The following is a 15,683-nucleotide window of genomic DNA, read 5'->3' as shown; positions in this document are numbered from 1 at the left end:
TCGCTGTGGGGTGGTTGTGCCCCTCTGCCAAAGACCACAGCCCTCTCGGCAGACCTCACTTAGAGTTAGAGCAGACCTCTTGGGGTTCCTTGGGCCTACAATTGGTAATGTTGCAGCCCCAATAGTTGCTAGTCTCAAGTTACTGCTCTGTGTCTTAAAGATACCCCTTCACCCTTCCCAAGCCTGTACAAGTAGTTCCTTTATTAAAGCTTCCTCAGTCACTCTGAGTATTCTGCCATCTCTGCTGGCAGGACTTTGATGGGGACAGTGATTTACTTTTACCTCTTTTGTATATGCTATTTATGTAATAAGGATTTTCTTGTTTCTTATTAGAAATAACAGAAATGATAGGATTTGAATTTAAGCATAGAAAGAAGGGAATTCTAGAATTTCAATGGACTTTAAATGATATCTGTTCTAGCTTAGCACTATAAGCCGGAATCGTACATGAAACAGGTCTGCTTCAACCTGGTCATTACAACTTTTCAAATATTTGCTGGCAATTAACATTGTCTCCTCTAGGCTAAAATATTGTCAGTTCCTTCAACAGTTCCCCATGTAGCATGGTTTCTAGATCCTTCTCCATCCTGGCCATTGGATATGTTGCTTTGGGTACATTCTATTTTGTCAACTCCATGGCTTCATGTTCAAAGGAACGTTTGCAAAGTAAGCCAACATGGACCAGAGTCTCTCCCAGCTAGAGAAGAGCCCAGACCATCCTAACTGAGGGGCACCCTGGGGCGAACGAGTGCACACCAAGGGCTCTGGCTGCTCAATGGAGGCACGAACTCAGAAGCAGGCACTGGGTGGACCAGGAGTTCCTGCCTGACGGGGACGCATACATCCCCACTACATTCTCTGAATGTCATGGTTGCACTTTTGACTTTACACTTTTTTTGTTGTTGTATTTTTTTCTTTTCCACTAAGAAGGGAACAAATGGCATTCTAGTCAGCCCAGGGGTAAAAGTAAGAAATAGGAGCACTTTACATTCCCATGGTCTGGAAATCCAGTCTCTTTACCCCCTTCCAATATAGACGTGTTCCTCGGGCTTCCAGTTTTCTGGCCGGAAAGTCACCAGGTCATTTGTGCAAAATAAGCAGCACGGAACCTGTAGCAGAAGAAATTATCTTGAATGCTGAGCTCCTTTAATTCTCAGGTTCAGTCTCCGAGGACATCAGCATCATAGAATTTATCCCTACCATGAACTTTCGATCATCTAATTCAGGCAAACTGGGGGATCCAAAGGGTGAATCTTTACTTAAAATTACAGAACGATTTACTGGGAGGGTCAAGATTAGAACCCAGATCTCTTTCCTTTCTATAATCCTACCCTTCTTTTCAGTTAATTTACTCCATTCTTTTACCACAGGTTACAAAACTGAAATGAAGAAATTAATACTGCTAGTGCCCTAATCATCCAAGCCACACAGAGGCAGCATTTCAATTACACAATTGCCTTGAAAGTACTGGGGAAGGATCACTATGTGCACATTACATTTGACACAACCTCAGAGGTGAAGCAAACTATCGCCTTGTGTAGCGGGTTCAACTACCTATCCCTTGCAACTGAGTCTAAACTTCAGGGTACATAAATCTTTTCAATCAAGGCACTGAAAAAAAGGCTCACGTGGTCAGAGTCTTGAGTTCAATTGTACAGTCTTCCCGAACTTAGAGTTGTATAATTTAAAGTGGCATAGGACCTCAGGGATAACCTAGTTCAATACAATTTAGACCCAAAAAGTGCAGGATTTACAAAGGTTCAAAACAGAGTCAGGACCTGACTCTTAAATCCCGTGCTCTTCTGCGCACAATATGTTTATTTCCTGTATGACTGTGCTTTCTTTGTTTAACTGGCTCTCGCAACAGGACATCAGTATCTGCATATATCATTTAATACAACTTCATCATAGGAGTCAAGGTAAAGATCTCCTTTATTAAATGAGAAGGGAGGGGAGTGACATAAATATTCTCTTAAAAGCTTAGCAGTGATCGTAATGAGTGCCTAGCAAAAACTGATTTGAAGGACTTAATAAATAAACGAATTGTGGAGAAATACTGATGACTTCTAACTGGCTGATAGGAAAAGGTGGTAAATTTTGAAACTCCCTAACAGAAGTTGATGTTCATCCACTATTCTGGGCTGAGCTGTACTGCAAGAGAGAGTCTGACACTAGCAAACTGTTAGTAGTAACTAATGGGAAATGACTGTATAAGCCAAAGAAACCACTTCCGAACAGCTGAATTTCAAGACTAGCAGACAATCGGGCAAAAGTAATCGAAGTTATGGCAGACGCTGTTGAGTGGCAGAACCTCTGGTGCCTCAGATGATCCCAAACTGAGCAAGCTCATGCAATTCCAGGTGGCTGAACGCCTCCCAGGGACAAATCACTGTGATATCTGCAAGAGACAGAAGAACTCGTAAGCCACCCTCAACCCCAGGAGAGCCTCTTCTCAGCAAAAAGACATTCTTCAGGCAGAGACACCTCATTCCTCTTTCCTCTTCTCTGTCCCAGTAACCTGGACATTATCTAGAATGCAGCTCAGGAAGGATTAGACCACTTGCTTAATTAATCCTCTGCTGCTGATGGGTTCAGATATCCCCAGAATAGGCCCCCTGGACATCTCCTTTGGTTTCATTCTGCATCCTCCCTGGAGAAGTGACCCAAGGCTTTTGGCTGGGGCTGCTTATGGGGGTGCAGGCCATTGATTGTATGGGGTCTCCCCAAAGCACAATCACTAAGGGAAAAGAAGTTGAATTCTAGTCAGGCCAAAGGTTAAAATGAGAAATAGAAGTATTTTAAACTCCCATGGTCTGGAAAGCCAGTTTCTTTCCCCACTACCAATTCAGATGCATTCTTTGGGCTTCTCTGACTCACTGTTTGGTTCCTTTACATTTAGAAATGTCTATGGCTAATTACACATGGAGATATGATCTCAAGGCATTATCTAATCTAGTCTTGTGCTTCAGGCAATAAGATGTTTTTATCCCCGATTACAGAGAATCTGGCTGACACCCGGAGAGATTAAACATCCAGCAAAGAATCACTGTTGTAGAAATGGAGCTAGGACCAGGCCAAAGGCCTCAGACCTCCCCTCTGTATAAAGCTCCTTCCTCTATTCCAGATACATTGGCAAAGCTAAGCCTATCAGCCACAGCCCACAGTATATACTCTTATATACATTTGCCCAAACCACAGAAACAGTTGATTTAGAAGAATAGCAAATAAGCTTTATAAATTGGCTAGAAAATTTGAGATCCCAGGAATAGTATTTGACTGCGAAAAGCAAATGCACTAAGAATTGTCTGGCTGATTTTAGATTGGATGCTGATTTGTCAAAAGTGCACTGAATGAGTTGAAAACTTATATCCACACAAAAACCTGTACAATGATATTTGTACCAATATTATTCATAATTGCCAAAACTTGGAAGCAACTAAACTATGATACAACCATACAATGAAATATTATTCAGTGATAAAAAGAAATGAGCTATCAAGCCATGTAAAGACATGGAGCAATCTTAAATGAATAAATATTTCTAAGTGACAGAAGCCAGTTTGGACAGGCTATGGAGTGTAATATTCTAACTATATGACAATATGGAAAAGGTAAAACTGTAGAAATGTAAAAAGATTGGTGGTTGTTAGGAGTTTGCGGAAAAGGGCTGGAGGGGGATGAACAGGTGGAGCAGGGGATTTTTACTGCAATGAAATTTGTCTCTATGAACTTGTCATGGTGGATACATGACATTGTGCATTTGTCAAAACCCATAGAACTAGACAACACAAAAAATGAACTCAAATCTAAGCTACAGATTTTAGTTAATCATAATGTATCAAGACTGGTTCATCAATTGTAACAAATACATCACACTAATGTAGAATGTTAATAAAATGGGAGACTGTGAACAGGGGTAGGAAAGACGCAGGGGAGATGGGCGAGGGCTCTGTACTTCCTGATTAAATTTTCTGTAAACTTAAAACTGCTCTAAAATTAGAATATTAATTCTTAAAAGGAATATGCAGTAATTTGCACTCATTAGTCAAGGAATAAAGTTGTTCTAGCCAACTAAAAAATATTGCATTGTATACTCCGGAATTGTATAAAATCTCTGGATGTGAGAGACCCCATTTTGAAGCTCCACTTTCCTTTCTAACTAATGAACTTTTGAACTGGGCAAAAAGACCTTTTGAACTTGGCCAGAAACAGAGTTGTTTTTGTAAGAAATTTCTCATAAAATCAACAGGGCAACCCAAACAGAGTCCATAAAGAAAAAACAGTATGTCTGGACTTTACAGAGATAGGGTAGTTAATGCAAGCTTACCAGGACTAGTTTTACTTGATGGGGCCACTGAATTAGTCAAACAGTGTTGTTAATGAAATAGCTCAGCCTGTTGGTGACTGTTAGTCAATAATTCCCATTCTCCTTCTCCTCCTCTATCCAAGTCATATAAATGCCCTCTCTTCTTCTTTCTCATAAAAACTTCTTGCTCCCCTGTGCAGACAGGACTGTTTCGAATTGCTGCCAGGAGTTGCAAATCTGAAACTCCAAATAAAGGCCTTAATTTCTTTTTCAGTTTGCCTGCTGTTTCGACAATACATTCAGTGTGTAGAGCCCTGTTCTGGGTGCCAGAGGATGCGTAAGAGGAGGAAGTTGGTAAGGGAGTGGTCTGCCTGGTGGAGTCAAACGTTCTCCAGGCCCCACCCTTTTTTCCAGTACCTCACTCTGTGGCCTCAGATTGTCACTTAATTCCTCTACATCTCAGATTTCTCTTCTGAAAAAATTAAGAAATTGGGCTGGCTAGACTAATTCAGTGAATCTTTCCACCATGAAAGTCTACAATTCACCATGATATGCCCTCAGGAGTTATTTAACAGAACAAGAGGATTCATTAACCTTTAGGCCTAACCAGATTTCTTTAAAATTTTGGCATCTGGGCATACACGTACTTGATTAAACCTCCACATTTCTATGCCTTCAAAGGATCTGCTGCCTTGCGTATTTCTTATCAGTTCCCACAGTCCCTTGAGACCTTAGGTATATAAAAAGATAAAAACATAAATACTTGGGGAGCTTACCTGTTCCTAGCCCCTCCATGCCTGGAATGTCATCTCCAAACCTATGGGGGGAAAAATAAGAGAAGATAGCTGAGATCAGAGAAAAAGGATGTAGAATGACTCACACAGAAAGGTCTTGATTCAAGGGGGAAGAACACAGATTTAAGGTTTTGTAGATGAGAAATTCCTTTTATGTGCATTGAACTGGGCAAAGGAAACACCACTCAGGAAGGCTTTAAACAGTGTGGACAAGTGGAGAGATATTTTCTCTTGTAAAAATTTAGCCTAAGATGATCAAGAGCCAGAATAAACTATTGGTGGGGCAATTTAGTCAAGGTTTATTTTTAGAAATACAAGTTAGAATGAGAAAGCAGTATGATAGGAATTAAAATGATTAGTTAATTATCCATTTAGTTAGTTATCCAAAAGCATTTATTAAGTATCTACTATGTATCAGGCATAAGGAAAAAACAAATTTTCTCTGAGAAATCACAATCTCAGGGAGCAGAGGTGAATAGATGAACGTAATGTGAAATAGTACAAGTTATGATAGCTGAATGTACACAATGCAAATATGAGAGACGCAATAATGTTTATTTTTAAAAGTCGGTAATGGCTTCAAAAAGAAATTAACATATGACTGTGTACTGAAAAATAAACAGGATTTTGCCCAAAAGGAATAGAGAAAAATTAATGAAAACATAACATTTGAAGCCATAAAAATAAACTATGTGCTCTGGAAATGGCCAGTGTGTCAGTATTCCAGATTAAAGCAGAGAGTATGTTGATACAAAGGAGTGTCCAAGGAGAGTCTGGAAGGTCAGGTCAAAGGTTACCGTGACAGGCTCCATTTGCCATGTTAAGTTTGTCTGGGGGCTGAGAGAAAACATGCAAGGGCTAAAGACATGATTCAGTGAAGACTGCACGCGAGAGGAAAGCAGAGGATGGGGCGGACATTTTTATAAGCCTGTTTAATACTGTGAGCATTCATTTCTCAAAACCAAAGCAGTCTTGTGGGAGAAAAAAGAAGACAGGAAAGCTGCTTTTTCACCTTGGTCTTACCCTTTCACACCTTTCTTTGGAGGTTTGCTCTTGAATTGGCGAGTCTGCCTCTGCTTGAATTTAGGGGGCCCCTTGCGTGGGGCCGTGGGACCCTGGTCTGAAGCCGGAGGAGCCTGAGCAGAACTGTCACTCATTCTGATGGTCTTCAGGTGCCCGAAATTCTCCTCCAGGCTCCTTAGATAGGGAGGGGAGAAAAGAAGACCCTTCACTGTATGGGGAACGTTGCTTATTTGCCCTTCACCACAAGCTCAGGAAAAGTTCGGTGTTTTGTGTTGACACAAAAAAGAAGTAGTTATCATCTTTCAAGGGGATTTTCAAGAAAATATGGTATAAATCAGTGGAGGCACTCAATACAGTAGATTGTACTAAATGACAGATTTAGAAACCAAAAATCTAGGTAGATATGTTGTTCTAATAAATCCTTTACTAGCTTTCTAGGTAAATTTATTATCATGGTATACCTCCCCTCTGTCATCACCAGTTCCGCCATCTGTAGAGGAAATGGACTGATACCTACAGGCTCTATAGCACTGATATGGTCTTTAAACTTAAGATGTTTTTCCATCCAGCTGTAAAGTAATCTGAGTCTCCATGTTTACTGACTCATTGTATGGGCTTTGTTCTATATAATACTTACTTTGTTTGGTCCTCATGTGATCCAGAGACCTCTTTCCTAATTCTGGGGAATAACAATGCAGCCATCTTGACAGGGGGAGCTCTGAATCAGGGATGCCAACATCCATGCAGTATTCCGTACACTCCAACACACACACACACGTGGAAGTCAGTACAGGGTGGGATATTAAGTAGTAAGTTTGTGCTTTAATTCTACAAGCAGACCTGAGGTTCTTTGGCCATACATTTCTCAGACATCTTCAACATTTTCTCCTATCCAAATCATGGATGTATCCAGTATGGTTTTCATAGATTTTTATTTTAGCTACAGAAATGTCCATTGTCATTTTTCAAGTACAATTAAAAGAACACAATTAACTAAGATAAATTTTTAAAATAAATATGCTAAGCTAAAATGCCTTTTTTTCTTTCTCTTTCTCTATCACAAAAGGTGGTAATACTTACTCTGGGAAGAAAGATTTTGAAAAGTTCCAAAGGACTTCCAACTAGCTTTAATCTCTTGCCCTGAGCCAACCTCTTCCATTACCTACTACCTGGGATCTTTGTTTTCATAAGATTCCTTATTTCACCCATTAGAGATTTATACCAGTATACTTAGCTTCAGTTCTCCCTGCCAATCTGTGGCCCAGGCTAACCAGCTCTTTCTGCCACAGTGCACATCCCTCAAATCTTACCTTGTATAACTTTAAGTTCATTGACTTTGTCTTATTACTTTCAAAATAAGGTTAAATTATTATCCTTGCCTACAAGACATTTTTCCCTATTTTCCCTTCCCCAATTACTATTTTCATTCTCTCCTGCCAGTCCTCAGCTTTTTCAGTAGAAACACACTAATCAGTGAGCTGGTATTAGGATGGTGAGCCTCTCCGGGCCCCTGGGTCACCTGCTCAGCTACAGATCTTGTCTTACCCCCCACGGACTGGAATATGCTCCATGAGGCTGCTCGTTCAGGTTGTGTTCATTTCTGTGGATTCAGAACCTACAATAGTACCTGACACATAGTAGGTGTGCCATGCATATCTGCCAAATGAGTGAATAAATGAAAGAAGAAATTGACATCTTTCACCCCGTGACTTCTCCATCAGACCACAGAGAAGGCATCAGTTGGTCTTAAGAAAATGGGCTGCCAGCTCCTCTCCTTACTGAAACCGATTCTTGTGCTGTGGGTCCTGTCCTACCCTGGTAAACAGGCAAAGTCAGTACCTCTCCCAAGTGTGGTTGGGACCTTGGCAAAGGCTGGGGAGCTGCCAAAGGCAGACGTATTCTCAGTAACTGACACATCCTGGTTCTGACAAAGCCACGCAGGAAAACTAGAGAATTTCTCTCAGATTGTGTTTTGGACTTCCCTATTCTTTCAAAGCAGTAAGGAGTCACAAACGTTCCTTTCTGTCATCTGGAGAGCTAACTACTAGGATTTAGCAAATAAAAATCTGGGACCCCCAGTGAAATTTGAATATCAGATAAACAAGTGATTTTTTTTTAGTGTAAGTATATCCCAAATATTTCATGGTACATAGTTATACTTGAAAAAATTACCTATTATTTATCTGAAGTTCAAATTTAATTAGGCATCTTCTATTTTACCTAGCAACTCTAAGTGGGATAACGTAAATAGAGTGTTTGGTGCGAGGGGCTCACAAAAGAGTGACGGTTCTAGAGCTCCTGGAAGTAGAGGCAGCCGGGCAAACAGGTCCGTAGCTGTGACTCAGGCTCATCTGACTCCCTGCACCCCATCTCCCGGGCCAACTACTGAAGAGCCCCTGTCATGACCCAGAGAGGCGACTGCCACCAACACTGGCTGCATCTCCCTCTGCACGCCTCAAATGCCCCAACTATTAATTGACTCATGGTCTCAAAAGTCTGCCTATGGAAGCCTTGGGTCGTTTCACAGCACTAACAGTGACACCAAAGGACTTAAAAATCATACTTGAAATCCATCTTCCCCTGACTACACTTCCCCTCTTTTCTGACAAGATTTCTTTGCATGTTTATGTAATTTTGAAGCTGTACCTCTAAGCCTGGTGGGAGTTCATGTCTAACTCTAAGTGTGACGCATTCTGTAAAAGAATTCTTCTCAGAAAGAGTTACATATTCATCGCCTGGCTAATCCCTGGGCCCTCATGGCCGTCAGGATTTGCACTATGGATAATAATTGTTATTATGTTTCCTGTGCATTTCATGTACCATATCTCATTTGTGAGTGCCTAGGAGCATTTATCAGTCCCTAGAGGGTTTCTGCCACAGGTTCACCCTCCAGTTCTTCCCGTTAAAGCTTTGGAAGGAGCAGAACAAAGATGAGTCTTTCCAGCCTTGGAAATCAGTCCTGTCAGCCGCAGATAAGACCAAAGGCCAAACTTACCCTGACCATGATTTCCTAGGAATTCCAAGGGCGCCCTGGAACTGAATAATCCTGACTCTAGTATCAGACTTGATTTTCACTATTGGAGGATGTTTCACATTTTTGCCTCCCAAAGTGTCAAGTAGCCCGTTCCTTTCTGAGGCAGAATGTTTAAAGCAACATTAGCCCTTCTCCTTGTGAAGATTACAAACTCTTCCACAGAAAGAGGTGGTGGATTCGGCAAGGTAATAATTTCAAGTCCCAGTTTTGTAGGGAACCGGGCCCGTGTTGCCTTAGACAAGACAGCCGAGCTCAGCCAGGGGAAAACTACACGAACGAGCTTCCTGAATTCCAGCTAAGAACGAGCAGTTTCAGGAGGTTCTGGAGGCAGCCTCTCTCATTCTGCTGCTACCAGCCCACACTTCCAGGTCCTGCTTTCTCAGCAAAGACACGAGCAGACAGACGATTTTACTGTTGATGGACAAAGAGGGGATGGGGAGGCGGTGAGTATAAGAGCAGTTTCCCCTGCTGATGGGGCTGGGCGCAAAAACGTCCCCAGGGTCCTGCTGACACAGAGAGAATCAAATACTTTGGAGAGCCAAGGAGACCCAAACCGAAGCCATGAAAAACAAAAACAAAAATCTAGCGGGTACCTTGCTTCAGACTGGAGCAAACACGCGAACCCCAGAGGGCAGGCTGAGCCACCCGCGCTGCCCTGCCGTCATCCCCAGGTTGCCCTCGGCTTTCTCCCCATCCCCACGCTCTGGGCAGCCTCCGGATGCCTGGGCCAACTTGTCAAGCCCATCGTGGGCGTAAAGAACTGTTTGCTCTGTGGTCATTCGGTGCCCTAGACCTCTCCTTTCCCAGAAAACTGTTTGCTATGGAGCCACAAAAAGGGAGGATCAGTTTGGGGTTCCTTCTAAATGAATTTAGTAATCAAGGTTTGCAGTGACCGTGTAATAATCCCGTTTTGCTCGTAAACTTGCCACATGGCATTGGAAGAAAGTTTGGATGCGATCCTTCATGTTTTCTCATTTCCATTCCCAGCCCCAGTCCAGACCCCCAGGTTCAGTGTGTTCTCTTCTTCCATTTCTTTGTTTCAGAGCCAGATCAAGCCTCACCCCCAAAAGCCCTTCTATTCATCTCCTTAAACTCACCAGATATTGAGAAATACTCAGAGTTGAATGGTGCTCCTATAAGCTGTCCAGCCGTCTTCTTCACAGTAGATGAATAAAGGGTCTTTGCATCCTGACTTGCCTCAAGCTCCGTAATCCCCCCGTCATAAGCTTAGAGCACCAACCCAAGCGCAAAGAAGATGGAAGGACATGGGGTGAGACTAGGACAGCTGAGCAGTTTTCTGAGAATTGGATACTCTGACAAGAAAGATGTGGGCTCTCTCCTGTCAATAAATAGGCACTGAATTCACAAACACACACAAACACTACAGCCTGTGTGAAGTTTGTGATTCAGTGTCTTTTGCCCTCCTACATTCCCATCTTTAGCCCTTGCTGCCCCCCATTCCTTCCCTTTCCCTGAAACACACATGCAACATGCACACCTCTCTCTCTCTCTCTCTCTCTCTCTCTCTCTCTCTCTCTCTCACACACACACACACACACATACCCCATGTCATAATTCTTATAGGACTCTAGGGAACTGGAACGAAGAGAGTGAGCCATAGTGCCCCCTGCCACCGTGGGGACATTGATAATATGAGCAGTGACACTGAGAAATATAAACTATCTCTCCCTAACTGTATTGCATATATTTCCTCAGGCAGTTGGAATCACAAATCAAGAATAACGTAAAATGCAGTGATACATGACAGAGAAAGATCCCAAATGATATCTGGGAACTGTTAACTGATGGCATCTGTTGGCAAATTGCTTGATCGATCGTCCATGCCTAGAGGCTTCAAGGTATAGGGTCCAGGCTGCAAGCCAATCCACTGGGGCACTTGGCTTCAGTCTTCCAATTGAATTAAGCCACTAGTATTAATTTATACATCACTTTATGCAGTTTTAAGTAGACTTTACCCTCATATGGCAGTATCATTAAGCTTTTTTGACAAGTTTATCATCAAGAAATTAAGTGATTTTTTTTTTCTGGACTGCATATATAGTAGTGGAGCCAGAAGCAAGCCCCAAATCTGGGCACACCTTAGATTGTTGGCTGTATTTCTACTATACAGCAGAGCAGACATGGACCAAGGGGCATGTGCTCCTAGTCATTCATGCTTTGCCAGTGAATGAGAGGGTGCCTTTCCCAAACTGTTACCTGTTAGAGAATTGCACTCCATAAGATTATAGAGACAGAAGGTCAATTTATCCTTCCTAGGCAGGGAAAGATTCTTAATCTATAGCCCCAAGCAGATTACACAGCAGCTAAATGGCTTAAGGTTTTTTTGTTTTGTTGACAAACGTTCCTATGGTTTTTACCAAAATTAGAGTAGTTTGAAGGCAGCAAACACCTTCCAGAGCCAGCAGAGTACATGGTCCCTGGATGGGTCTCTCCACCCCCACTTCTGTGTTCCCCATTACCATTCAAATCTCCCTCTAGTCCTACACACCAGGCACATGAATATTTAGATGCTGATCTGTCAAACCCTCACACATTCTCTATGTCTTTGGTGAAGGCAGTAGAAATAGCAATAAGCTGTGTGTTCTAGAATGTTGCTACTCAAAGTATAACAGCATTAGCACCATTTAGGTATTTGTTAGAAAAGCAGGATGTTGGGTCTGCTGTAGACTTGCTGAATCAGAAGCTGAATTTTAGCAAAGTACTAAGGTGATTTGTTGGCACGTTAATGTTTGAGAAGCACTGAATTAGACTCATGTGTAGGCTTGGTTTGACCACAATCTCTTCTATGTGCAAGACTGATACCTTTTCAAGTCTCAGTTCCTTCATATGTAATGGCAAAAAGTTCTCTGGGTTTTCTTTTTGCTTTGGATATCCTGAACTGGATGTAGGAGAAGGTAGCCATCCAAACACACAAGAGCAAACAAAACAAAACAAAACAAATCCTCTCAAAAGGCCTGCTTTCTCTAGACAAATGACCTGGAAGGATGCAATCTAGTAAGGCAGAGAATATTTAGACAAAACCACCCTAGACCATGGAAACAAACCCAGCATTATGGAAAAAGTATATAGTCAACCTCACCTCCATCAGCAAAGGCTGAGTAGGGAGACTTCCATCCTGGTTCAGCTATAATGAGGTAGCCCTAACCCACTCCCACGTGGGTAGTATCAGAGAAGGCCACAAGAGGATCCTAGACTTTCACCTCCAATCAGTGATAAGGAGGCACTGCTCTTCCTTCCTAACAGAGTGGTCTCAGAGGAGGCCAAGCGAGGATCTGAATTTTCCCCACCATCCAGTAATAACAAGGTATCTGAAGAAGAACAAAATGAAAATTACAATTCAGCACAATAACTAACATAATAAAAAAAATACAAATAACTAACAAAAACAGCTGCAAAAGTATAGCACACTAACATAAATACAGTAATTAACAAAACTAACAAAATATACTACATTAACTAATATAAAATGCTCGGTGGATGGGCTCAACAACAGAATGAAAAGGAAAGAAGAAAGAATCAGTAAACTTAAAAGCAGAATAATAAAAATTACCCATCTGAACAAAAGATAAAATAGATCCCCAAAAACCAACAGACCCTCAGAGACCCGTGAAACTAAAAGATCTAATATTCGTGTCATCAAAGTTCTAGAAAGAAATGAGAAAAGAGCGAGGCTGAAAAGGACTTGAAGAAATAACTGCTGAAAATTTCCCAAATTTGGTGAATGATATATGCCTATGGAATTGAGAAACTAGCAAACCCAGTAGGACAACACCAAAGAAATCTATGCCAAAACCGTCATCACCAAACTTCAGGAAACTAAAGAAAAAAATTGTAAGCAATGAAAGAAATACCACCTTACCTATAGGAAAAAACAATTCGAATGACAGAAGATTTCTCATCAGAAACCATGGGGTAAGTGGCACAACATTTTTCAAGTCCTAGAAAAGAAATTATCAACTCTAAATTCTGTATCAAGTGAATTTATCCTAAGGAATGAAAGGAAATAAAGGCATCCCCAGACAAAAGGAAGACTAAGAGAATCTAGTAACATAAGATTAACCTAAAAAAAGATAAAGGAAGTTCTTGAAACAGAAAGGAAATGATAAAAAAAAAAAAAAAAGAATTTTTGAACATCTAGAAAGAAGGGACTATGTAGAAAGCAAAATTACATGATACAAGGGGAGGTATGAAAAACAGGGACTTCAGCTGCCCTCAGCAAGGTTTTGTGGAGATTGAAACATTGTCCAAGACACTGTGAAGTTCTGAAGATCTGGTCTTCTTGTATCTTCAGTGAATGCTCCCTGTTTTATGTGGCTTCTCTTTCCGATTCTGTCTCTATTACTCCTGCTGCCAGGGTCTTAGAAGATTTGAGTAACCCGGCCAATCAGCAGTGATTACATACTGACTGTTGAACAGAGCTCTTCTACCAGGTCAGTTCATTGGTCACCAGTTAGTCTCGTGATAGCTGACTTTCTGTCAGTTGTCTATCTCTGATTTTATCTACCAATGGGGTTACATGGCTCCACAGAAGGTGATCAATGACTAAGGAATTTTTCTGGAAGAACTTTGGTCATGTGGTCACTCTTAAGATTTCACAGACACAAGAAATAAAGCCAGTAGAAATCTTGTTGGAAAAAAAGAAAAACAAAAAAGAAGAATTATTGATATAATGAAACAGATGAATATTAAATACATTTTATTAAGTGAGAGAATCCAGAGTCAGAAGGCTGTATACAGCTTGAGTTCATTTATGACATTCTAGAAAAGGGAAAGCTGTGACATTGGAGAATAGAGCAGTGGTTGCCAGGAGTTGAGAAGAGTTGATGATGAAGAAAAAATCCAAGGGATATTTGAAAGTGATGGAATTATTTGGTTCCTTAATTGTTAGGCAGATCAACCACTCTATGCATTTGTTAAAGCCCATAGAACTATATGCCACAGGGAGCTGGTTTCACTATATGCAAATTTTAAAACTAAACATCATAAAATGCTTTTAAAAAAAGAAGTCATGTTCCATAGCTCTATAACCCATGGTTCATGATTCTTTTGGACAGATGGGAAAGTATTAGTAATTATACATAGGAAAAGAGTTCAAAGGCAGGTATTAGGTAATTAGAAAGTAATTAAAATTTTAGCTGTGCTATAAGCTGCTTTCATAAGTGCTAATCTCTAATCTTACTTCAGTGTTTCTTAAAATACCAGTGAGTAGGAAGATACACATTAAAGACACATTTCCTCCACATTTGGAATCTTCAAGAATGAGATTCCCACTGGTAAATGCACAGTAGACTCCAGAGAAGAACAACTAAATGTAAGGAGAAATGTACAAAGCTGGCCTCTTCTTCCCTTAATATCCTACCATGTTTGTGGATTCTTCAGAACAACACTGTTAATCTTAAAACAAATAATGTATTAGTTGAAAATACAATACTCTCTTTCAGAAAATAGAGACGAGGGAACAGTTCCCAACTCATTTAATGATGCCAATTTTACCCTCATGAAATTTTTTAACACCAAACCAAAGACAGTAAAAAGGAAAAATACTGACCAATCTTTCTCATGAATTTAGGTATAAAAACCCTTTAGTAAAATATTAGCAAATCAAACACAGCAATATATAAAAATAATAATGCACCATGATCAAGTGGGATTTATTCCATACATGAAAGCCTTGTCTGACATTCAAAACTCAGTCAAATAGTGCACTGTATCAGTGGACTAAAGAAGAAAAATCATATGACTATTTTAGTTGATGCAGAAAAAGTGTTCAGCAAAATCTAGAACACATTCATGATAACTGTCAACAAACTAGAAACAGAGGGGAACTCATAAAAGCATCTATAAAAAAATCTACCATTAACATCATACTTAACTATGAAAGACTAAATGCTTTTCCTTTAAGATCAGGAACAGATGAAAGATGTCTGTTCTCATTACTCTTTCTTTGTTATTTTTTATTGGAATAAAGTTGACGTATTGGTTTCAGATATACAACATAGTGACTTAATAATTACATATATTACTAGATTCTTGCCATGGTAGTTCAGGGGGAAAAAAATCCTAACTAGGTGCCCTGTTACTCTTAATTCAACATGGCACTGAAACTTCTGGCCAACGCAATTAGGCATGAAAAAAAAAAAGCATATAAATCGGGAAAGAAGAAATAAAACTATTTCTTCTTACAGGTGACATGATTGTCTACCTAGAAATCCTAAGGAATCTACATTTTAAAAAACCTCCTATAACTAATAAGTGAGTTCAGAAAGGTTAAAGAATGCTAGATCAATACCAAAATCAATTATATTTAGACATAACAATGAACAAGTGGAAACTGAAATTTTAAAACTACTGTCATTTAAGATTGCTCTAAAGAAAATGAAATACCTAGGTGTAAATTTAATAAAACATTCACAAGATTTGTTTTTATATGATGAAAACTAGAAAATGTGATTAAAAAGAAATCAAAGCAGACCTAAACAGTTGAAGAAACATACCATGTTTATGG

General features: G+C 40.3%; 1 protein-coding gene across 6 annotated transcripts in view; it reads right to left on the bottom strand.

The window, feature by feature from the left end:
- Window positions 1-1,914: 1,914 nt before the first annotated feature.
- Window positions 1,915-15,683, bottom strand: part of PDE6H (phosphodiesterase 6H) — a 162,016-nt gene continuing 148,247 nt past the window's right edge. For 4 of the 6 annotated variants that reach the window (XM_036909187.2, XM_057492212.1, XM_057492211.1 and 1 more), the window contains 3 exons: window positions 6,124-6,297; window positions 5,083-5,123; window positions 1,915-2,398 (listed from right to left, as the gene is read on the bottom strand). In XM_036909187.2, coding sequence (XP_036765082.1) covers window positions 2,322-2,398; window positions 5,083-5,123; window positions 6,124-6,257 — 252 coding nt within the window. In that variant the 5' untranslated portion in view covers window positions 6,258-6,297 and the 3' untranslated portion in view covers window positions 1,915-2,321. Of the gene's footprint in view, window positions 2,399-5,082; window positions 5,124-6,123; window positions 6,298-10,254; window positions 10,579-12,257; window positions 12,481-15,683 lie in introns of those variants that run through there. The other 2 variants (XM_057492213.1, XM_036909179.2) reach the window with 2 other exon arrangements.

Source organism: Manis pentadactyla, chromosome 14 (genome assembly GCF_030020395.1).
Source record: "Manis pentadactyla isolate mManPen7 chromosome 14, mManPen7.hap1, whole genome shotgun sequence".
NCBI lineage: Eukaryota > Metazoa > Chordata > Mammalia > Pholidota > Manidae > Manis > Manis pentadactyla.
The sequence above is the reverse complement of the archived record's forward strand: the minus strand, read 5'-3'. Positions and strand labels throughout refer to the sequence as shown.